The sequence below is a fragment of the Piliocolobus tephrosceles genome, chromosome 7, assembly GCF_002776525.5.
Source record: "Piliocolobus tephrosceles isolate RC106 chromosome 7, ASM277652v3, whole genome shotgun sequence".
NCBI lineage: Eukaryota > Metazoa > Chordata > Mammalia > Primates > Cercopithecidae > Piliocolobus > Piliocolobus tephrosceles.
The window spans coordinates 105,703,621-105,729,796 of NC_045440.1; the positions used below are offsets into that span (position 1 = coordinate 105,703,621).

Consider the following 26,176-nt stretch of genomic DNA (forward strand, 5'->3'; position numbering starts at 1 on the left):
GGGAGAAAGGAGTCGGAGGCAGAGTATGGGAGGAGAGAGGAAGGAAGAGAGGAAGGGGGACAGAAGAAAGAAAGGATGGACTTTAGGGAATAGGGATAGCATAATAAGAAAGTTGACGTTTTGGGGTAAAAACCTTCAGAAACCAGTATAAACTTGGCTAGTTTGACTGTAAGCATCATAACCTTGGACTCAGAGCACAGACTTAGTTAGGCACTCCCTCCCCTTCTCACTTTGGTACATATAGGTTGCCCTTAATTTCCTATTACACTAAATTATTACTGTAATAAAATGTTTTCATAACCTGAATTCATTCTAGTCCAGTCAGACAAAGGGGGCATGCATGATCTGTATCTGTTTGGTCTGTGTCCAATTCACTACCAACAGAGAACCTGGCACATAAAATACAACTCCCACATAAACGTACTTGGAAATACCCAACAAGGCTCTCTCACCCTCCCATGATCTGCAGGAACTGCCTGTTCTCCCTTTGTGGGACAGGACCATGCTTCTCCTTGCACGTTACATAAACTAACTCATTTAATTCTCATAACAAACTCATAATGTAAAAATTATTACTATCTCTATCCATATGAGAAAACCAAGGCAGAGAGAAGAACTTGATCAAGGTCACACAACTAGACAGTGGCAGGGTTAAGATAGGAAATCCAGCAGCTTGACTTCAGAGTCCACACTCTTTGTAATCATTCTGCGCAGCCTCCTGTGATTTCCCAATGCCTCCTGTGCTATTGTGTAGCTATTATGTATGTATGTATGGAAATCTATTAAGGTACTTACTCAGATTACCATTATTTTTCTTCTTCCTATAAAATCTCTTACTCTAACATCTAACAAAAGGTCTAACACATGGCATATATTTAACCAAGGTTTCTAAATTAATAATGATTAAATGAACCTTACTTCTGTCTTTATGGAGCTTTCAAGATGCCTATAATTTTTCATTATGTTTTTATATTATATTAGTTTTGACATTTAATTCAAAGAATAATTTTGGGAAATGTTTGTATTTTACAGTCACCTCAAATATTTTCAGTTCAATATTATACCACAAAACCTGAAAGAAAAGAGAACATCTTATCATTAAAATAATTTTATTAGCTTACAAACGGTAAAACTGCCAGGCACGGTGGCTCACGCCTGTAATCCCAGCACTTTGGGAGGCTGAGGAGGGTGGATCACCTGAGGTCAGGAGTTCAAGACCATCCTGGCCAACATGGTGAAACCTCATCTCTTCTAAAAATACAAAAAACTAGCTGGACGTGGTGGCAGGTGCCTGTAATCCCAGCTACTCAGGAGGCTGAGGCAGGAGAATCATTTGAACACGGGAGACAGAGGTTGCAGTGAGCCGAGATTGCACCACTACACTCCAACCTGGGTGACAAGTGCGAAATTTCACCAAAAAAAAAAAAAGGTAGAATTTTGAGGAACTGGTTGTTCCTCTAAATGGATGCTGGGAAAGTAGGTACCAATCCAGTTCCTTTACCAACAGAATTAACTTTGTACTCTAACAAGAGGCAAAATGAAAATTACTATGAACATTAACAACCATACTTAATATTTAAGAGTATTTTATTAGCTCATTTCTGAAATTAAACTAGGATGCATATTTTGATTGCTCCTACTCCTAAAAAAAGCTACTCCTTCCCATATTTAAAAAGCAACTTCATTGCTACATCTGCCATTTACAAGCCATGTGAAATAAGCAAAGACATGAAGTTTCCTTCTCCATAAAAATGAATGGATCAGAGGCAAGCCAAAGGTCTTTTCCAGCTATATTCCAAGTTTACTACTGTGTATAAAATTGAGACTATCCTTTAGCAGCCTGGTATGTCAAGAACGTAGAAATAACACTTTCAGTCAAAATAATGCAAGTTACTGAGATTTTTTTTTTAAAAGCAAACCCCAATCAAGATTATAAAGGAAGGCACATTTTAAGAATATTACTTTGGATGAGTAATCATCACCTGTCTCCTACACTAAACCTCACAAGTTTCTTAAGACAGGCTCAATAGCCAATCTTGTGATTAATATAGCCCCCATAAATAGCAAAGTACTAGGCAATTAGCAGCAATGTCTGTGGCATAAAGGAGATAAAATGATAGATGCATGCTCTGCAACTGCTCTAGTTTCCCAGCGTTAGCCTTAGCATGACATCCAAACTGTCTTGAGCTGGGAATTCCTACTGGACCCCGCATTAGACAAGCCCCTACTCTTGGCAGACCACTCTCATCTGGTGCTGGTACCTCCTCTCCCCAGCGGTAAATACCAAGTGCATCCTGACACCCTGTCTCCCTGCATTCTCCACCTACCTCTCTATTCCCTGTCAAGCCTCCCCCCAAAACTTTCTGCTCCTCAGGAATCACTACCCCTAACTAATTTTGGGAAACCAATACAGGTCTCACATATTGCCAGTTTCTGCACATGGTATTTATCCTGTGCCTCTGTATAATACTTTGTTTTCCTAAAGTTAGTTAAAAACAGGATCTTCTTTCCCTTTAATAGCTCTCTATATTCTCTTGTAGCATTCAGCCCTGCAAACAAGCACCTAATGGTATTTATTGATCACTATGCTAATGCTTAACAGTTTAATTAAAGGCTTAAGCTGTTTTCTTTCCCAGAATTCTAGTATGATTTTTAGATTTCAATCATGTGCTAGTAAAAAGTGTTTTTCGATGTTGCTATTTTAAATTTGGTGTTTAATGGAAAAAAGAATATAGGTAGGATATACTTTGTTTCACAAACCACTCTTCTTCCATTCACTCAGTGGCTAAACAAACCAAGGAATAATGCACTAAAAGTCTACAGTGCCAAGATTTCACGATGCACTTACAACTGTCTCTAAAAACAAGGTGTACTTAAAACCATATCTATCATATTTTTAGCCAGGCCAACAAGGGCTAGCTAAATCTAACAGAGAGTACAATGACTAGGCTTGCTAAACTTGTACTATTCAGAAATACTTTCATTAATCAAAAATAATACATGACAAAGAAATCTAGATTAATAATACGTGATGGCCCTATTAAAACATAATTCAAGAGTCCTCTTTTACTTCCCGCCAATATGAAACAGACACAGTTCCAACATGATCCAGGCAAAAGAAATAGGAAACGGTAAATGATGTACCAAAAGAAAAAAAAAAGTAAAAGCCCAATGGTTTAAATCACTCCCTACCACATGAAGTAAAAGTAGAACTTGGGACATTTCTAGTTTTAGGGAAATAAGTAAAAGAATGCAATTCAGGGAAAGTTTGGCAGTTGCCAAAGAAGACAGAATAACCTTTTGCTTCCAAAGAGACTGATTAAAATTCAGGTTCCTTCTTGCATTCAAGCTTGCCACATGAGCTGAATGCAGAGGAAAATAAATGAACTACAACAAGACTCACAGTAACTATGGAAACGTAAATTTGGAAAGTTAAGTAATATTTCCTTTCAATATCCTGGATTCAAGTTCTAAATCAAAGAAAGGAAAGAAATCCTTATCAGGCTTCCTTTATCTGCTAGTAGGGCCCCAAAGTTCCCATCTTCTTTTAGTTTATTTCTGCTTCAGAAAAATTCCTACCCAAATGGTTCTGGAAATAAGAAAAAAGAGACACAGTAAAAAACAAGTGAAAAACATGAGTTCCAATAGGAGCCTCTGAAGATGAACTATCAATTACATACATACCATGAACAGGATGCATCAACTCTGTTTCACTTATGGCAGTGATGGATTTTTAAAGATTCAAATCAATTACCAAATCCTAGATGCTTTCTATATAATCCAGTCATTGCACTGTTCCTCAGGATGCAGAGCATACTCCCCAGCCCATTCCTGTTCAATCAGCTTTGTCTCCCACAGCATTCACCGCAAAGGATCTGTCAGAACTCACTGACATTAAATGGCATAGTTAACTAGTCAAAGGAACAGAGATCCCTAATCTTGTCATGATATACATGCTGTATCAATGACCAAAAACACGCCCTGCAGAAACTGGTGTCCACCTGACTTTAGAAATTTGACAAAACAAATTTCTACCAAGGAATGTAACATCATTTAGTGGAGTAATTATTACCAGAAAGGAAGTACTGGAATAGCATGCTGACGTGTTACCTAGAACTACCATCCTAATTTCTCTGATTTACTTCATCAAGCAGTAAGATACGCTGCACCACTGAATACATCTCACTGAGATGACTCATGGAGTGCCAAATAAAGATACATTCTATTTATATTTTAAAACAAAACAAAAATATTGTTTTATATTTGTGTTTTTCCTTGAGTGATGGTATAAAAATCAGAATAAATAAAATGGAAACCTTGGAGGGAGGGGTTGTCAGGGATCCACTTAAATGGAAGCGGTGTGAATTTTTTCCAAATACCTTATCAGGCCACCACTGCAAATCTTCTCCTAGAGATACTGGACTTTGAACAGGTGTATTCTTCTTATCCAAGTTTGGCTCTCCTTCCTTGCTGGTAGAGCCCCTTTCATTATCAAATGAGGCTCCATCAAGCCACCTTCGTTCACGTAAACGTAAAACGGATTCACGTTCACGCAACAGCTCAGAGTCTCTCTCTAAGGGAAGAAGGAGAACTGGTATGCAATTGGGTCACACCAGTGGGATAAAAGTAAGCCACTCTCTAGTAAAGACCCTTCAGGATGCAACTAACAGCAGTTTATCTACTCATAAAAATTTATGTAAATGTATATCTAATAAGGCTGACATGCAACATTCAAAACATCAACCCTTTCAAGTGAATGTATAAAAATTATAACTAGTATTTTAAAAAATTAGAGGCAGACTTTTCTATATTTCAACTACATGGTTTTAGAGCTGAACTGCTTTATTTTGAACTATATTTGGTTTTTTTAAAAGAATTTTAAATTGTTGGCTTGCATTAGAAATGCTTACTATGAATTCAATTTATATACTAGAAAATATACACTCCTCATTTGTCTACTGGTGGGTTTAAAAAGCACATAAATTTAGAACTTCCACGTTACACATATAAGCAAACTCAAAAAATGCATACATAGAAAAAACCCTAAAAAGGTTAAACTATGAATCCATTAATATAAGCTAAGTATAAAGTTTTTAAAAACCAAGCCCTTGTTTAGAGTAATTTTTATAGGACAGATTTTTATGAATAAGTCTCAAATTTTTTTGAGGAACCAGACAGTCTGTTTTTTTAAAAAGGAATCTTTATAAAATGATTTCCTTACCAAAATGCTTCCCATGGCTATTGGCCTACAAACTATCTAAAGCCAGTTTTTCTGAAGTTGCTCATATATTACTTTTTAAATAACAACCAAAATAAACTTTCTAAGAATAGGATAAATAAGGATTAGAAACAATAATTAAATTGAACTATACAAAACTGCCATATATATAGGTCAAAAGTGGTCAAGTATTAGCTATTCCATATGATTCAAACTAAAAGTAATGCCTACATAGAATGAACATAGGAAAAGAGACATTTGGCCAGGTACGGTGGCTCATGCCTGTAATCCCAGCACTTTGGGAGGCCAAGGTGGGTGGATCACTTGAGGTCAGGAGTTTGAGACCAGCCTGACCAATATGGTGAAACCCTGTCTCTACTAAAAATACAAAATTAGCCTGGTGAGGTGGCGAATGCCTGTAATCTCAGCTACTTGGGAGGCTGAGGCAGGAGAATCACTTGAACCAGGGAGGCAGACTGCAGTGACCCAAGATCATGCCATTGCCCTCCAGCCTGAGCAACAAGAACGAAACTCCGTTTCAAAAAAGAAAGGCGGGGGGGAGGGGGAAAGAGACATTTAAAGGAGTTATTTATGTTAGATATGGAATATTTGAAAATATATTACTTGATACATTTAAGGCAGTAAAGTATGCATTTATTTTTAAATTCATAACGCTATTACATAGTGCATTCAATATATTAAAAGATCACCACAGATCTGTTATTTTAAAACTTTATTCCTAAGTACTAAAAGTATATACAGCAAGGTCTCAATATAACATGGCATATTTTCCAGTTTAAAGTCAGTAAATACAGCTAATTTCTGTTATTTGAATCAAGTAGTTTTACATTCTGGAAAGTAAAAATATTGACAATTATAATGTAAACAAGCTATACACAAACATATACAGAGAAAGGCAGGATTAATTATTACAAAATCTTTCTAACCTCTACCATGTACTGTATCTTTTAAGGATTTCAAACTTTTTTTTTTTTTTTTTTTGAGACAGAGTCTCGCTCTGTCTACCAGGCTGGAGTGCAGTGGTGCGATCTCAGCTCACTGCAAGCTCCGCCTCCTGGGTTTACACCATTCTCCTGCCTCAGCCTCCCAAGTAACTGTGACTACAGGCACCCACCACCAGGCCAGACTAATTTTATTTGTATTTTTTTAGTAGAGATTGGGTTTCACTGTGTTAGCCAGAATGGTCTCCATCTCCTGACCTCATGATCCACCCACCTCGGCCTCCCAAAGTGCTGGGAATACAGGCATGAGCCATCATGCCCAGCCTCAAACTTCTGAAAATAGCATTTTAGGCTGGGCGCAGTGGATCATGCCTGTAATCACAAAACTTTGGGAGGCTAAGACAAGCGGATCACCTCAGGTCAGGAGTTCAAGACTAGCCTGGCCAACACGGTGAAACCCAGTCTCTACTAAAAATACAAAAATTATCTGAGCATGGTGGCAGGCACCTGTAATTTCAGCTACTCAGGAGGCTGAGGCAGGAGAATCTCTTGAACCCAGGAGGTGGAGGCTGCAGTGAGCTGAGATCATACCACTGCACTCCAGCCTGGGCAACAGAGTGAAAAACTTTTTCTCCAAAAAAAAAAAAAAAAAAAAAAAAAAGCTTTTTAATAAACTAAACATTTCTACACATTTAATATTGGTCCTAAACCCATTCTAGTAAGTTTTTTCACATTTCATTATTTTATCTAACCAGGATTTAAAATAAACAGATCACTTATTTTAAACAAATAAACTAAGACTTGTTTTCTGAATGCTGCATGTCACTGTAAAGTAGAATTCTGCTTTTAGTTCAGAATCCATATTCCTAATTAAAAACACATTTAGGTGAAGTCATAGTCCTTGACATCAATTCCATAATGTAAATAAGATCAACTCTAAAACACTATTGTGGCTCTTCAAAATAATAAATAATTTTAATGCTAAAGCATTCATAAAAAACTAATAATAACTGCAATATTAGAAGTTCAAATACAGTAAGTCGATTCTACCACTATCTTTCCATACAGCTAGCCTGCGACAATAATAAATAAATAAATAAATGCAAAATTACCTCGAGATGAGCCTAGCCTGGAAAGTGATGAACGACGAAAAGAAGGGTAACCAAAATAGCTAATGTCTTCAGAAAACATGGCATCCGCATCAATAATGACACTTGGGTGGGCAGAATGAATGTCAGCATCAAGGAGAGACATAAGATCCTCTATAAACAGAAACAAACATCACTGAAGGATACACACAAAGAGCATCTGTAGACTGCTGAAAGAGCTCTAAAAATTAAAATACATTAAAAAACTAGGGACTGACATCACCTGAGGAAAAACACAACTTACATTATTAACAAATATTTTAAAGAACACCAAATGCATAAATGTTGCCTGAGCTACTCACTACTTAATCACAAGAAAGATAGATCACTTGTTAAGATATAACACTTGTGGCCGGGCGCAGTGGCTCATGCCTATTTAATCCCAGCACTTTGGGAGGCCGAGGTGGGCAGATCACCAGGTCAGGAGATGGAGACCATCCTGGATAACTCGGTGAAAAACCGTCTCTATTAAAATACAAAAAACTAGCCGGGCGTGGTGGCGGATGCCGGTAGTCCCAGCTACTCAGGAGGCTGAGGCAGGAGAATGGTGTGAACACAGGAGGCAGAGCTTACAGTGAGCTGAGATCACGCCACTGCACTCCAGCTTGGGTGACAGAGCAAGACTCCGTCTCATTAAAAAAAGAAAAAAAAGATACAACACTTGTGACATCACAGAGATAAGATAGTCAAGATCAAAATGTAGTTCAGTTATTACATATTTTCAGTAATAAGGGCATCAAAAAACAATACTGTAGAGTCATGTGTCATCTAGTTATAAAGCTATGCACATACAGCCACGTCTTTGTTGGGATCAAGCACAAATCCACTGAGCAAAAACACTTCCCCATTTTCCCTTAAAAGAAACTTTACAATCAAGCAGCTCTACAGTGCAAAATATCTACCACCTTGAAAAGAATACTCAGAAAAGTCTATGTACTTTAAATTCCATTCCCCAGTCCAAAGAGCACTCCAGCACTGAGAAAAACATGACAGTGATCCACTAACCTCCAGGCAAATAAGATTCGCTGGCTGTATCATCCCCATCATCTCCATCTTCATCATCCCGGCTAAGTAAATTATTTACAGCAAGGTTCACATCAAGATTTGTTCGCTGAAGTTCTCGAATAATGACACTTCTGGATTTGCCTTGTAAAACAACTTGGGCCTGAAATAAAAAATAAAAAGAAGTGCTATGGTAATTTTCTTTTGATTAAATTCTTTATCAAAATCAGCTTTCTAGGACAGGGCGTGGTGGCTCAAGCCTGTAATCCCAGCACTTTGGGAGGCCAAGGCGGGCGAATCACTGAGGTCAGGAGTTTAAGACCAGCCTGGCCAACATGGCGAAACCCCGTCTACACTAAAAAATACAAAAATTAGCTGGGTGTGCTGGCTACACCCGTTAATTCCAGCTACTTGGGAGGCTGAGGCATGAGAACTGCTTGAACTCAGGAGACAGAGGTTGTAGTGAGCTGAGATCAAGCCACTGCACTCCAGCCTGGGCAGCAGAGTGAGACTCGTCTCAAAACAAAACAAAATATAACTTTATAGGATCAAAATAGAAAAAGTTATTTCAGAATTCATGATATGAGTCATGACTACAAACCACATATTCAGTAAAACCTCACCTTGTCCTGTTGTCTGACTTCTACAAGATCCATACCTGTGAAATCAGCTCCTCTGGAATGACAGATGCTGGAATAACCGGCTGGGGCTGACTGCCCAAAAGCCCAGACCCTCGATCCCGTCCTGTCCGAATAACTCGAGTCTGCCGCCGGGAATCTCGAGCTCCAGCTGACGACCTACCAGACGATCCTCCACCACTTCCACCCACTCCAGAACTCCAGCGGCTTCTAAATATTGGAGAATTTATAAAATTAGCATTTTTAAACAATCATTCTGGTGGCTTGGGTCTCATTATTATTTTCAGCTAAAATAAAGTTATTTGTCTAAATGACATAACATGTTACGTAGTGTTTTGACAAAAGAATAAGGTAATAGAACTGGGCTTTAAAATAATAATACTGTTTTTTAAAGAAATGGGATCTTGCTATGTTGCCCAGGCTGGAGAGCAGTAGTTATTCACAAGTACAAACAAAATACACTACAGGCTAGAACTCCTGGGTTGAAGTGATCCTCCTGCCTCAGCCTCCTGAGTAGCTGGGGACCATAGGCATGCACTAAGATACCTGACAACTGTCCCAATTTTTTTGTGTTTTTGAGATGAGGTCTTGCTATGTGGGCCAGGCTGGTCTCAAAACTCCTGGGCTCAAGCAATCTTCCCATCTTAGCCTCCTGAGCAGCCAGGATTACAGGTGTGTACTACCATGCCCAATCCAATTTTTTTAATGCTTAAATATAACTTCACTTTTTATAAAGATAAACATCACACTTTTGCATCCTTACAAAAAAAAATTTTTTTGAGACAGGGTCTCCCTCTGTCGCCCAAGCTGGGGTGCGGTGGCAAGATCTTGGCTCACTGCAACCTCTGCCTCTGCCTCCTGAGTAGCTGGGATTATTGGTGTGGGCCACCATAGACTTGCTTTTTTTTTTTAGCCTGGCTAATTTTCATATTTTTAGTAGAGACGGGTTTTCATCATATTGGTCAGGCTAGTCTCGAACCCCCAAACTCAGGTGATCTGCCCACCCTGGCCTCCCAAAGTCCTGGGGAAATAATTTTTTAAAGCTACCTATGTATTTTTAATCACAACTATAAAATGAACACATCGGCCAGGCATGGTGGCTCACACCTGTAATCCCAGCACTTTGAGAGGCCAAGACAGGTGGATCACGAGGTCAGGAGTTCAAGACTAGCCTGGCCAACCTGGAGAAACCCTGTCTCTACTAAAATACAAAAATTAGCTGTGCATGGTGGCACGTGCCTGTAATCCCAGCTACTCCAGAGGTTGAGGAAGGAGAACTGCTTGAACCAGGACCCGGGAGACAGAGGTAGCAGTGAGCCAAGATTGCGCCACTGCACTCCAGCCTGGGCAACAGAGCAAGACTCTGTCTCAAAACAAATAAAATAACATAACATAACATAACATAACATAACATAACATAACATAACATAACACAACACAACATAACATAACATAACATAACATAAAATAAAATAAAATAAAATAAAATAAAATAAAATAAATAAAATAAAATGAACACATCTTGCCTTTGCATGAAAGACCTATCAGACTTAACTACCAACGTTGTTACACAAAAACTAAAATTCAGAGTTTAGAATTCAGTGCTTCCCATGAAATTAACATTCATTTGCTAAGATAGTACTGCATTAATATTCAGCACTATCAACCACCTTGTCCAAGAGGGAGCTGCTATTTAAATATGGTAATTTTTTCCTGTGAGAAAACAACTTAGAAAGGGCATGACATCTACATCTTCGCTTACTGCCCAAACATGAACATTAAGAAGATTCAAATCAAGTCATCTAGATAATCATGACTGCCTTCTGTACTTAATCACATCTTAAAGAAAATAGTCACACAAGTCACTTCAGCTTTTTAAATTAGGGCAGCGTCTGTTCTCTTCAAAATGAATCTAATACTTGGAGATCATTTGACCTAGAGAGAAGTATTTTACTCTCAATTCCTACTGTACTGGCTGCCTAAGGCTGAAACCTTCAAACTCCCAATGCAAACAGACTTCATTTCAATTTGATTTTCCAAACCATTTCCCCCCTTTCAAAGTTTGGAATACATTAACCAATAATGATTCTCAAATCAGTATACATTAAACTTCCATGGTTTCTCCTCTCACTTGACTGGAAAGCCCAATCTCTGGCTAAACAAAAAAACTGTTTAAATAGTTTCCTCAGTAAAATGAAAAAATAAAGCTAGAGAAGCTGTTGTCATCCTTTTGATGGGCTTCTGTACTTGCTGATGCATACTACCAATTCATGTTTATGCAGTATCTGTATTTATAGCCTAAGAATTGCCCAAGATAACTTTGGAGAAAAGCAATACAGTGCATCCTCAAAGCTGCAGTATGAAACAGCATTTATTTCAGTTAATAAATGTCATGTTTAAATAACTGTTCATTAAAAAGTACATTACGTCGGCCGGGCGCGGTGGCTCAAGCCTGTAATCCCAGCACTTTGGGAGGCCAAGACGGGTGGATCACGAGGTCAGGAGATCGAGACCATCCTGGTCTACATGGTGAAACCCCGTCTCTACTAAAAATACAAAAAACTAGCCGGGCGAGATGGCGGGCACCTGTAGTCCCAGCTACTCGGGAGGCTGAGGCAGGAGAATGGCGTAAACCCGGGAGGCGGAGCTTGTAGTGAGCCGAGATCGCGCCACTGCACTCCAGCCTGGGCGACAGAGCGAGACTCCGTCTCAAAAAAAAAAAAAAAAAAAAAAGTACATTACGTCAACAAAAAAAGGAAATTAAAAAAACAATCCAGGCTGGGTATGGTGGCTCACACCTGTAATCCCAACACTTTGGAAGGCCCAGGAGGGAGGATTACCTGAGCACAGAAGTTTGAGATCAGCCTAGGCAACATGGCAAGACCCCATCTCTACAAAAAATAAAAAAAATTAGCCAGCCATGGTGGCACTCACGTGTAGTCCCAGCAGGGAGGCTGAAGTGGGAGGATGGCTTGAGCCCAGGAGGCGGAGGCTGCAGTGAGCCATGATTGTGCCACTGCACTCCAGCCTTAGCTACAGATCAAGACTCTGTCTCACAGAAAGAGACAAGAGGAGAGAGGGATAGGGGAGAGGGGAGACAGAAGAGTAAAGAGGGAAAGGGGACAGGAAGGGAGAGGGAGAGGAAAGAAAAAAGAAAACAAGCCCCACTTAACAGTAGCATCAAAAAGAATAAAGTACTTAGGAATAAAACCTAAGACTTATAACCTGAAAAGTAGAAAACACTGCTGAAAGAAATTTAAAGACGACACAGATAAGAAAGGTGTCTTGGGTTCATGAATTGAAAGACTGAATATTGCTAAGATGTCTACACCACCCAAAGCATTCAACACAATCCCTATCAAAATCCCAATGACTTTTCTTCTTTAGCAAATAAAAAATTAGCTGGGCATGGTGGCTCATGTCTGCAATTCCAGCACTTTGGGAAGCCAAGGCGGGAGGATCATTGGAGGCCAAGGTGGGAGAATCGCTTGAGCCCCGGAGTTCCAGAACAGCCCTGGCAACACAGCGAGACCTGTCTCTAGAAAAAAATCAAAACATTAGCCAGGCATGGTGAAACGTGTCAATGGTCTCAGCTATGCCGGAGACTGAGGCAGGCAGAATGCTTGAGCCCAACAGGTTGAGGCTTCAGTGAGCCATCCATGTTTGTGCCACTGCATTCCAACCTGGGTAACACAGCAAAACCTTGTCTTAAAAACAAAACAAACACAAAAAAAGAAATGAAACGTTTGTCCCTAAAAATTCACATGGAATCTCAGGCAAGCCCAGACAGCCGAAACAGTTTTGAAGAAGAACAAAGTTGAAGGATTCACACTTCACAATTTCAAAGCATATAACAAAGCTAAAGTATTTAAAACAGTATGAGTTGGGGATAACGACAAAAAAGACCAATGAAACAAAATGGAACACAGAAATAAACCCTCATACATATGGCCAAATTATCTTCCACAGGTGCTAAGACCACTTAGGGGGGAAAAAATGGTCTCTTCAACAAGTTGTGCTGGGAAGAGTGGATATCCACATGCAAAAGAATGAAGTTGAACCCTTATCTTACATTATATACAAAAATTAACTCAAAATGAATTAGAGACCTTAGCGTAAGACCTAAAATGATAAAACTCCTAAAAGAAAACATAAGGGAAAAGCTTCACAGACTTGGTGATTATTGCTTAGATATGATGCCAAAAAACACAGGCAACAAAAGCAAAAATAAACAAATGGTACTACATCAAACTTTAAAACTTTGTGCATCAAAGGACACATTCAACAGACAACCTACAGAATGAGAGAAAATATTTGCAAATCATATATCCAGTAAGAGGATAACATCCAGAATATATAAATAACTCCTACAACTCAACCATAAAAAATTAAATAACCTGATGAAAAAATGGGCAAAGGACTTGAAACATTTTCTCCAAACATGATATATAAATGGCCAACAAGCATATGAAAAGATGTTTAACATCATTAATCATCAGAGAAATCCAAACCAAACCACAACAAGATATCAACTAATACTGATTAGGATGGCTACTATCAAGCAAAAAAAAAAAAAATATATATATATATATATTACAAGTGTTGCGAGTATGTGTAGAAACTGGAACCCATGTGCACTGTTGGTGGGACTGTGAAATGGCACAACCACTTCTGGAAAACAATATGGAGATTCCTCAAAACATTAAAAGAACTACCATATGATCCACAGTTGCACTTCTGGTATATATTCAAAACAATTGAAACCAGGGTCTTAAAGATACTTGCAAATCCATGTTCAAAGCAGCATCATTCACAATTGCCAAGTAGTAGAAGCTACCCAAGTGTCCAAGAAAATGTGACACATACATACAACAGATTATTATTCAGCTTTTAAAAGGAAGGAAATCCTATCACATGCTACAACATGGATGAACTTTCAGAACATTATGCTAACTGAAATAAGCCTGTCACAAAAAAAAAAAAAAAAAACCTCAATGGTTCCACTTATATGAGTCATCTTAAGTAGACATTCACAGAAACAAAGTAGAATTGGTGGCTACCAGGGACTAGAGAGAGAGAAAAAAAGAGTAGTTGTTATTTAACGGGTATAAAGTTCCAACTTCACAAGATGAAAAAAGTTCGAGAAAGCTGTTTCACAACAGTGTGGACACACTTAACACTACTAAACTGTATACTTAAAAATGATTATAATGGTAAATTTTATGGTTTTGCAATTAAATTTTAAATTCACTTAAAACTGAAGCTGTATTAAAGAAACTACTACTCTAGAAAGTAGACATGTTTTCAAGTTATATATTAAAACAATTATGCATCAGAAAACAACACACAACCAATGAAACACAAATAGGGAATAAAATCAACCACTAATCAACTACTTGTGCGCCTATAGTCCCAGCTACTTGGAAGGCTGGGGCAGGAGGACTGCTTGAGCCCAGGAATTTGAGGCCGCAGTGAGCTATCAACACACTACTGCACTACAGGCTGGGTGGCAGAGTGAGACCCTGTCTCTAAAAGAAGTTTCGTAAATTGTTTTTAAAATTAGCCATTGGCCAGGAATGGTGGCTCACGCCTGTAATCCCAGCTCTTTGGGAGGCTGAGGTGGGCGGATCACTTGAGGTCAGGAGTTCAGGACCAGCCTGGCCTATATGGTGAAACCTCCATCTCTATTAAAAATACAAAAATTAGCCAGACGTTGTGGTGGGCGCCTGTAGTCCCAGCTACTTGGGGGGACTGAGGCAAGAGAATCACTTGAACCCAGGAGACAGAGGTTACAGTAAGCCGAGATTGCACCACTGCACTCCAGCCTGGGTGACAGAGTGAGACTCCGGCTACAACAACAACAAAAATCAACTATTAAATCAGCACTTTTACTTTATAGCTTCCTGTGAGTTTTAAAGACTAAATCTTTCAGGAAAAACTATCTTCAGGCATTTTTAAAAACATTCAAGAGCTAAAATATATAAATTATTTCAATGTGAAAACAGGAAAAACCACATTAAAGAGTCTTAAAATCATATAATCATAACTATATATACCAGTTTACCTATGATAGTGCCCGTTTAAGCCTATTGGTTAAGCCTAATCATTAATTTCACTCAAAAACATCCCTGTTCAGACAATAAATTATATGGCCATCATAGATAAAAGGGAAGACTTGATACTTTCACTAAGAAATCCATCACCAATTTTTTCCACAAGCAAGTACTATTACAAGCCTGATCAGAAATAGCATCCAAGTACACATCTGCTCCTGGGCAGACCTTACAGGCATCTCAAACTCAAATCTCCACGGGAGGGAGATAAGATACGTAAACAAGGGAAGCCAAGATAACAGGGAAGACAGGAGAGACTTATCTGCCTATCTAAAAACATTCAAATTATTTTCTTTAAGCACTGTTGATTTAATCCATTACACCACCAGCAGCTGCCAGTTTACAATCTCTGCTACACAAGTCCTCGATTGAGTTTAAAGACAACCGTCAAAATATCTCTCTGGTTTCTCCATTCACCTGACTGTTACCATAGAAAATACAGGTATTCCCACTCTGGCCTGCCATGTGCAGTGTTTTCTCCTATCAGAATCCAAACCACCTACCTACCAGTTGCCATACCTCAATCACCCCTGAACATTCCTCTAACCAGCTCACTATCTATATAAAGATTAATGTGTTAAACTAAGCATATTCTAATAGAGGTCTATTGGTAGTCACAAAAGACAGTATTGGAATCAGCTGATTTCTTTTATCTATAATTACAGCGAGCAACGTAATTTTTAATGCTAAACTAAAAAATACTGGGAAAACTTGTTTCTACTTTCTGTGGTTTGCTTATCAAATTAATCCTACAATTTTGATCCCATTACACAGTTCTCAAGGTACACAGAATGACTCAAAATGAACTAAGGGTATCATACCTAGTATGCAATTAGTCCACAGTTTGCAAACTTAAAGCCCATGGGCCAAGTCTTGTTCATAAAGGTGGCTGGTTTAAAATGTGTATGTATCATCAAAAACAAGAAGAGTCTGAGAAACGGTCACAGTCAAGAGGAATCTAATGAGAAATGGTGACTAAATATAATACGGAGTCCTGGATGGGATCTTAGAACAGAAAAAGGACATTACAAAAAACTAAGGAAATGTGAATAACCTACAGACAACTTTAGAATCATTCATTGTAACAAATGTACCATACTAACATAAGATTTTAGTAATAGTAGAAACTGGACATGGGGTACATGGGAACTCTCAGTACGATGTTTGAAATTTTTTTGTCAATCTAAAACCATAGGCTGGGGTCACACCTGTAATCCCAGAACTTTGGGAGACCAAGGTGGGCAGATCTTGAGCTCAGATCAAGACCAGTCTGGGCAACCTGTCAAAACCCAGTCTCCACAAAAAAATAATCAGCCGGGCATGGGTGGCACCCAGCTACTTGGGAGGCTGAGATAGGAGGATGGCTTGAGCCCAAGAGGTGGAGGTTGCAGTGAGCCAAAATTATGCCACTGCATTCCAACCCAGATGACAGAGCCAGATCCTGTCTCCAAAAAAAAAAAAAACCCCTATCCTAAAATAGTTTAATTTTTAAATGTGCATACACATGCGTGCACACACACGTTTGAATGATGTGACTGTGTGTATTTATTTCCATGAAAATATCAATTAGTCCCAATATTTAAGATAAGAGATTACCACACAATCCAGATTTGCAAGTTTTCTTGGGACAAAATAAGGCAGGGAGGGGCACACGGATTTGAATTTGCCAACCGTGGCCCTGTATTTTCCTATAGCCAAAACCAGTTTACCAGCTTCCTCCTTTAAAAACAGGGAATCCAGTTAGTCAGAATCCTGCTACAAACTATCTTACCTACCTGGCGGGGGCTTCAACTATTTGCAAGTAAAAATATACATTTCAATTCATGTGCTATTAGCTCAGAGTAAACCCTAAAGGAATGAATATGGTAGCTCAAATCAACGAAAAGCAGCTTATACCTATCATCTATTGTTCAATGGTCACAAGTAACAGAATAGAACTTTCGATACTAACAGGTCCATATTCACCTTACTATTTATTAAACACAAATAAACTCCCTTCTCTTCCCCAAATAAATCTGGTGCTCTTACCCTTAAGGTTTAAAATGAGTTTAACAAAAATATCTAGGAGATTTTTTAAATACCTTGCAGGATAAACTTGAATTATTAAAGAAAAAAAACAGTAGCAGCTAGAAATCTTTAGCACACAAATCTGACAATTAGCAAAATCTTCTAAGGAAAAAGCATTAAATGGACCAGTATGTATTCCTAAAAATAATCAGTCAAAATAAATGATCAATTCTCAATTATCCATGCTGGTCGGGCATAGTGGCTCAACACCTGTTATCTCAGCACTTTGCGAAGCTGGAGCAGGTAGATTGCTTGAGGTCAGGAGTTCAAGACCAGCCTGGGCAACATGGCAAAATCTGCTCTACCAAAAATATAAAAATTAGCAGGGTGTGGTGGGGCATGCCTGTAGTGGGTCAAGATCACATTACTGCACTCCCGCCCAGGCAACAGAGGGAGATCCTGTCTCTCAAAAAAAAAAAAAAAATCCACACTAAAAAACTGTACCAATAATCCCAACTCTTTCAAACGTGGCTCTCAAAGAGACCGCTCACTCCCTGATCCAGGACAACTCCCAGCAGCAAAAGTGAGAAGGCGCGGACTCTGCAGGATGGGAGTGGGGACCAAGGTCTCTGGGGACAGTCTCTTTCATATTGGATTGTATTTGGTAAATTTGTGGTTTAAAGACTCCCCTTTGAGAACTCAAGATCTGCCTGTCCTAGATTCCCTAATACATGTTATAAATTGCAAGCCTCTTTAAAATTAATTGTAATTAACACAGAAATTGAAAAACAAAAAAAAGAGCACCATACAAATCAAGGAAACACATTTATTATAAAGGAAAATATGTGTGACTGTAAAAAAAATTTGATTTACAAAGTAACTTAATCACAATTTCACCTTCAACAAACTGCAAACAATTTTTTCATACAGCCCAAGAGAAACAATCAGAATTTAAGTGCTTACACTTTGTAAACATCTGCAAACTCAAATATAACTAAACAAATCACTGGCATCAAGTTGGTCAGGAGGTACTATGACACTTTACAGTATTGCAATCATGGACCTAATGCTTAAAGAACGCTTACACAGTCTGTTCTGGCAGAGAGAACAGAGGCACAAAGAGGGGGTTACGGGGAGTGTAAGTAATGGGTAAGGGGACTCAGAAAACCAATGATTCTGTCTGCATTTTAAAGTCTTAAAATTAGCCCTAATCTCCTTCAGAGTAGGTCTACAGAGGTTTTATTCAAACTCAAGTATACTCCTTTATTACTATATTTGTTGTATATTTTTATTAACAAAGTCACAAAATTCTAGCGTTCTACTTCAGTCATTCTGCCATACATTCTATCATAATTGGTTATTTCCAAGTTTTAAGAGGATTTAAGTCTAAGACAATTTGAGCAACATAGTAAGGTAAATGGGTTATAAACCAGAGAATAAAACAAATATCCATGAGACCATAATGATGTAAATAACATAAGAGAAAAAGAAATAAAATAGAATAAAAAATAAGGCCAGGCACGGTTGCTGACACCTGTAATCCTAGCACTTTGGGAGGCCAAGGAGGGCAGATCATTCGAGGTCAGGAGTTCAAGACCAGCCTGGCCAACACAGTGAAACCGTCTCTACTAAAAATACAAACGTTAGCCAAGCGTGGTGGTGTGCGCCTGTAATCACAGCTACTCAGGAGTCTGAGGCACGAGAATCACTTGAACCCAGAAGCAGAGGTTGCGGTGAGCTGACATCACGCCACTGCACTCCAGCCTGGGCGACAGAGTGAGACTCGGTCTCAAATTAGATAAATAAATAAATAATAAAAAAAGTAAACAAATAAAGAAATGGGGTAGAGGAGAGAAAGTTCTTCCTTACAGTTGAATTCCAATTAATAAATGTAAAAGAAATGATGAGAATCTTTTTAAAAAATCACCATTTGGCCAACACCACAGTAGCAACTGATTCAGACAAAAAAAGAATCATCAACAAATGTTAAACTCAGTGAGCAAAAGTATGATGAGAAATAGGATATTTGCAGTCACAAAGTATCTCCCCACAAAATACATATTAATGAAAAATAGGAAAATAGTTAACTTTATAGTGGAGAAACAGGTAAACACCATCTTAACTAATCATAGGACACCTCCTTTCCAGTAATAAAACAACAGTAACATCACATGTCACCTGATATGATGCACTGAAAAGGGCACATCATCACTCTGCGGTATTCTTGCAAAAAATGTATCACTTAAGTTTAATCACGAGAAACGATAGACAAATCCAAACATTCTACAAAATAACCACTGGTTTTTCAAACTCATCAGGGTCGGAAAGATAAAAACAGAGGATCTGGCCCGGATTAGAGGTAACTAAAGAAGCATGGCTGCCTGGAGAACATAGTGAGAGACGCTGTCTCCACAAAAAATTTAAAAATTACCTACAAAGAAAATTTTAAAGTTAGCCATGTGTGGTGGTGGCCCATGCCTATAGTCCTAGCTACTTGAGAGGCTGAGGCAGGAGGATTGCGTTAAGTCCAAGAGTTCAAGGTTATAGTGAGTTATCATCGTGCCACCGCACTCCAGCCTGGGCAACAGAACAAGATCCTACCACTATTTAAAAAAGAAAAAGAAAAAAAAAAAAAAAGCAGCAGCAGCAGCATGACAACTCAACGCAACGGGGATCCTGGACTGAATCCTAGACAAAAGGGTATTAGTGGACAACTGGAGAAATTTAAATAAACTCTGTATATTAAGCAATGATCAATGCTAATTTCTTGGTTTTGATAAGATGATTACGTAAATGTAAACCATTAACATTTAGGGAAGCTGGGTGCAACATATACAGAAATTCTTTGTGCTATTTTTGTAAACTTTCTTTAAGGTCAAATTATTTCAAAATGAACAGTAAAATTTAAAAATAAATAAGAGTAGGCCAGGAGCAGTGGCTCAGGCCTATAATCCCAGCACTTTGGGAGGCCAAGATGGGTGGATCACCTGAGGTCCGGAGTTCAAGACCAGCCTAGACAAAATGGTGAAACCCCATCTCTACTAAAAATACAAAAATTAGGTGGGCGTGGTGGCACACACCTGTAGTCCCAGGTACTTGGGAGGCTGAGGCAGGAGAATCACTTGAACCCGGGAGGCAGAGGTTATAGTGAGTCGAGATTACGCCACTGCCCTCCAGTCTGGGTGACAAGAGACTCTGCCTCAAAAAAAATTAAAAATTAAAAATTAAATAGAGTATAGGATTAGGAACAAATGCCAGTATATAAACTGACAAGCAAAACCTGGAATGAGCAGACTTTTACTGTAAAGGGCCAAATCATAAATTGTTTATGCTTTGGAAGCTAGTCTGTCCCAACTACTCATCTCTGCTGTTATAGTACAAAGACAGCCACAGATAATAAGTATGGCTGTCTTTCAATAAAAACAGGGGTGGCTAGATTTGGCATGCAGGCTATACTTTACTGATCCTTGAACTAAACAAAAAAATGTTCATCTTTAAGAAAGGTACTAGGCTGGGCGCGGTGGCTCAAGCCTGTAATCCCAGCACTTTGGGAGGCCGAGACGGGTGGATCACGAGGTCAGGAGATTGAGACCATCCTGGTCTACACGGTGAAACCCCGTCTCTACTAAAAAATACAAAAAACTAGCCGGGCGAGATGGCGGGCGCCTGTAGTCCCAGCTACTCAGGAGGCTGAGGCAGGAGAATGGCGTAAACCCGGGAGGCGGAGCTTGCAGTGAGCCAAGATCCGGCCACTGCACTCCAGCCTGGGCGACAGATCGAGACTCCGTCTCCAAAAAAAAAAAAGAAAGAAAGGTACTATTTGGCAACGGTGTAATAGGTAATACTTACTCTTAAAAATAATCAAAATGTTTCCAGTTTTATCACATGAAATAAAATTTCATGTTATTACATGCTACTTTCAGAATTCTTTATCATACACTGTGTGCCTAGGACCATTAAAAGAGCACATATAACATTTTAATAAAGACAAGAGCTATATTTAGTATAGCTAAAGGATGTACTCAACTAAATAACTTTCCTCACATTCCAAAATAAATTTAGTTCAGCATGAAAACATAAATGCAAAGAAAGTAATCATTTTGGTATTCCCCCCCAAATCCTTTTTTCTTTTTTGTTTTTGTTTTTGCTTTTGAGACGAGGGTCTCTCATTTCTATTGCCCAGGATGGTATACAGTGGCATTATCACGGCTCACTGCAGCCTCAACTTCCTGGGCTCAGATGATCCTCCCACCTCAGCCTCCTGGGTAGCTAGGACTACAGGCATGCGCAAACACATTCAGCTACTTTTTCGTATTTTTAGTAGAAATGGCGTTTTGCCATGTTGCCCAAGCCGGTCTTAAACTCCGGGACTCAACAGATCCACTCACCTTGGCCTCCCAACGTGCTGAGAGGTGTAAACCACCATACCCAGGCCCAATTTTCAAATCTAACTTTTACTTTACCTACCAATTTGTGGTCTGGAGAAAAAAAAAGCCAAAAACTTCCTCCTCTATTTCATTATATTTTGAAACTAGTTAAACTGCTTCTAGTTTTCTGTGAGCAGCCTTTGAACACACATGCTGACTGAAGTAGCACAATCTAATCATTAACCGGTTACTTTCAGAAAATCTGACCAGTGATACCAACCAAGGTATAAAATGAGTAAAAGCATATGGCTCGAAATTTGTATATGGTTTTTTTTTTTTTGAGATGAAGTCTTGCTCTGTCGCCTAGGCTGGAGTGCAGTGGCGCGATCTCAGCTCACTGTAACCTCCGCCTCCCGGGTTTATGCCATTCTCCTGCCTCAGCCTCCCGACTGGCTGGGACTACAGGCGCTCGCCACTACGCCCGGCTAATTTTTTGTATTCTTTAGTAGAGACGGGTTTTCACCGTGTTAGCCAGGATGGTCTCGATCTCCGGACCTTGTGATTCACCCGCCTCAGCCTCCTAAAGTGCTGGGATTACAGGTGTGAGCCACCGCGCCGGCCGTATGTGGTTTCTTTAGTCTAACAGTATATAAACTTTAGATAAAAGTGGCTGAGTGCAATGGCTCAGATATATAATCCCAAAACTCTGGGAGGCCAAAGCAGGAGAATCACTTGAGGCCAGGAGTTTAAGACTAGCCTGGGCAACACAGCAAGACCCTATCTCTACAAAAAAAATTAAAATAATAAAATAAGTAAGGCTTAATTACATCATTTGCAAACTTCATTAAATTGATTCAGAAAGAACTACCAGATTTGGATACCAGAAATAAATAAATGTTAGACTTTCTTTTACCCAAGAATAAGTTGTAAGAGAGGACCAAAGATAAAATCATTTAAAATTTTAAATGAAATAAATGGCATGACATTATAAACACATGTAAACATTATACACATTTTTTAAAGGTCAAGAGCCTAAATTAATTGTAATTAGCCTGTGTGGGTTATTTTTATCATGGTGGCTCACCCTGAGCAATATGAACTCCTGCCCAGAGTTCAGGAGAATTTTCTCACTCCATTGCTAGATATAATATTGAAGATGATCATTCAGACTGAGAGCACTCAAAGGAAGATGATACAGACCATCAGTAAGATGGTGCCTTCAACTGGCCACAACTTACCCTAAGGTGTTTCCTGCCAGCCTGCCCAGAGTCTCAGAACCTGAGAGAAACCACGGGGAGTCGCTTGTCCTACCAGGCCTTGACGTCCTCCCTGCCCCCGAGTTGCTGTTCAACTTTGACCTGGGGGAAAACAAGGGGTAAATTTTTGAAGACCAACATCACAACCCGGTTATTTCAAATTGCATTGCTTAATTTGGAAATGATCTATAAAATCATTTCAGTTAAAGAGTAGATGTGACTTGATACCTACTAAACATGTACTATCATTCTTCTGATAGCTGCTTCTGTTAAGTGATAACCGGCTCCTCTGCTACTTTTAATGTTACTACTTTGGCTGTGAATCACTGCTTGCATAAAACTTAAAATTAAACTAGAAAGTAATAGTTTCACTGTTTTAAAAGCATATAATTTTCTGTGACGCTTTAAGTTGAGGGTTACCAAAATCAAAACACAGGTTTAATATAATACCTAAGAGCTAAATACTTATTAAATAGAAAGGACATAATATCTTACCCATCATTATTATCAGGTTTACCCAATTCCAATCTGTCTGGCTGTACTGAAAAACCAATCCTGCAAACTCTACCATCCTAAAAGCAAAGAAAACAGAAAAAATTCTCCAAGTAAAAATATGTATTAAAATTTGAATTTATTCAATAGATTCTGTGCCCATCACTGTCAATTCAGAAGACAATAAATAAACTCCCTTCCAAAAGGTGCTCACACCTGAGATGGGGAAATATGACATACATACACTGTCAAGAAACCAGCAGAAAATAATTTACAACATCTCAATCTGACAAAATTCAAACTAAGAAAATGACCGGATTTAGGAGCCTCCCCCATTCTGTTACTAATTAGTTTTACACTCTGGCAAATCATGTAAGCTTTCTCTGGGCCAGAGGAGGAAGGAGAACTGGGAGATCTTCAAGATGACTCTTTTGAGTAACTGCTATTTTCCTGTTATAAAGGAAGAAATACAATGATGCACAATTCTATCTTAACTGTTTATTTTTCATTTCTCTTAGAGTGAATAATTTACCTCAAGAAGAAAAGCAGCATGATTTGGTCCCACCACACACTGTTTAATAGTAGCCTGTTCCAATACATTCAAAGGGGGGTGGCTGAGAGATTAAAAAAAGAAAAAGTAAGTAAAATTATTTTTTAAATGGTAAATACGTCCTAGGGTTTATTCTTAAAATCAATTAGAAAAAAATAGTTGGCAACACCCATTTTTTAAACTAATATTTACTTTAAAGCAATAATTTAAAAATATCTCCACAATCATTTATATCTCCCTGTATGCCAGATTAAAAAGAAAAAAGGATGAATGCAATTTATAATTCAAATAAGCCCAACTCATAAAAAGCTGATAGATTAAAAGATTCTTAAAGTCTAACAATCACATTAATCTTAATCATATCAGGCTGCTGCCTAAATATGTTTTTTCTTAATAAAGAAAAATTGTTCTTTGTCAGAAGATTTAAATATTTTAAAACTCTTACCTGTTTAAATTATATTTGTTCAGCTTCTCAGAAACTTCCCGTAACCTTTAAAACAAAACAAAACAAAACATTAACAAATCGCACGGACAGATCTTTTGTAAACAAATAATTCTGACAGGTACTTGTACCATTATTTTGGTAATTTCCAACAGTAGCACACAAAACAATTGCTATGGTAAGATTGTTTTTCATATTCTAGAATGTTTTTCATATTCTTTCATTTTTGTCCCAAAAAGATCACAAGCAGACTCTGCAATTTCCTTCCCTCACCACCCCATTTGCAACCTCAGTAACAATGATAATCGTATTAATCCCATTTTCCCATTAATCCCAGGTGAGAAAACTGAAGCTTCTAGAGTTTATAGAAAAGGTAGCATAAAGTTGTTGGTACCTGAACCAATGCCCAACCAAAGGCTCATTTGTTTAAAAAAAAACAAAACAAAAACTGTGTTATCCATGCCAAGAGATTCTGGAGTGCACATGGATATCATGAAATGAAAACAGAAAACCTAATTTACTTAAGGCATCATCTCAAGTTCTTGAACGGTCTTATAACACAATCCTGAACAAATCAGAGCATCAATGCCCTTATCTATATAAAGTAAGGACAACACTTCCCATTTCTAATAGCATTTAAAACAGTATTGAACAGTTTTAGAAAAATCTCAAAGGGCTACAAAACAAAGAGATATTAACTTGCATTTTCTGTTATGCTTTTGTTGTTTCTCTTAAGAAAACAGTCTTGAATATAAAACACTATAATAGCTAAACTAAACTAGGTACTTTGTCAACCTAAGGAAGTCATTTTACAATGTAAAGATATAATCAAATGTAGATTTTAATCTATCAAGTTATCAAAAAAAAACACTGCCTGATCTGATCTTTTAAGACTTTTTTCAGAAATAATCCTTGTAAAAGCTGAGAATTGTAGAAAGCAATGGGAAAAATTAGAACATTAAATCAACAGAAAAGTCCACGAATTCTGCTCTCTAAAGAGTGACAAAAATGAATAAAATCAAATTTAAATCATTTGTACTAACAGATAAAAATGTTATACATACTCCAAAAATAAATGATGTTAAAGCCAGTTTAGGACTTAAAAACTGCCACAAAGAATATATAATCTATGGGAAAATTACCTAATTATTTCAGTAAGAGATTCAATTAGGAGTCAGCTGTTCTTTAACTTTATCCTGTGAGTTCTACCCTCCTAGTGAAGAGCGCCTTTCAAAGGTGCACAGTAACTGTCTCATATTGGATTGCATTCAGTATCTAAAGTAACTTTCTTTTTTTTTTGAGTCTCGCTCTGTTGCCCAGGCTGGAGTGCAATGGTGTGATCTTCACTCATTGCAACCTCCATTTCCTGGGTTCAAGCGATTCTCGTGCCTCAGCCTTCCGAATAAGCTGGAATTACAGGCACCTGCCACCACACCGGCTAATTTTTTGTATTTTAGTACAGATGGGGTTTTGCCATTTTGGCCAGGTTGGTCTCAAACTCCTGACCGCAATAGATCCACCAAACTCGGCCTCCCAAAGCACTGAGATTACACGCGTGAGCCACCGCGCCCAGCCTAAAGTAACTTTCAAATGCAGCTATATTTTATTTCTCTGTGAAGAAGTAGATACTTACTGGTGACCTTATTCTCACTCCTAAAGAACAGCATCTGATCATGTGTGATTTGGCCCCCAATAAAACACATTTTCATTTTTGTAGCCCAGTTTTGCATTTACTTCCATTAACAAAACATGTTTTCATTGGTTCAAGAAAGTTAAGCTTTTTCAAAGAATTCCAGTTTGCCCATTTACAAAGCACACTTCTGTGTTCCAAGATAAAACACCTTAAGAGTAATGTATTGTGGAACCCATGAGCTCTGAGAGAAGGCTGACTAGAAAATAGGGAGAAGATAAACAACGGTGGGTTTGCTTTGGAGAGTAACAGCAGCCTTTAGAAGACCTTAAGAAGCAGAAGGAGCTCTCA

General features: G+C 38.4%; 1 protein-coding gene across 5 annotated transcripts in view; it reads right to left on the minus strand.

Moving 5' to 3' along the window:
* UBR5 (ubiquitin protein ligase E3 component n-recognin 5) overlaps positions 1-26,176 on the minus strand; it is a 157,921-nt gene that overhangs the window by 79,864 nt on the left and 51,881 nt on the right. For 3 of the 5 annotated variants that reach the window (XM_023225597.1, XM_023225592.2, XM_023225613.1), the window contains exons 2-9: positions 24,199-24,243; positions 23,736-23,817; positions 23,207-23,283; positions 22,694-22,813; positions 8,989-9,178; positions 8,334-8,493; positions 7,293-7,442; positions 4,380-4,591 (exon numbers count right to left, since the gene is read on the minus strand). In XM_023225597.1, coding sequence (XP_023081365.1) covers positions 4,380-4,591; positions 7,293-7,442; positions 8,334-8,493; positions 8,989-9,178; positions 22,694-22,813; positions 23,207-23,283; positions 23,736-23,817; positions 24,199-24,243 — 1,036 coding nt within the window. The remainder of the gene's footprint in view (positions 1-4,379; positions 4,592-7,292; positions 7,443-8,333; positions 8,494-8,988; positions 9,179-22,693; positions 22,814-23,206; positions 23,284-23,735; positions 23,818-24,198; positions 24,244-26,176) is intronic. The other 2 variants (XM_023225608.1, XM_023225604.1) reach the window with 1 other exon arrangement.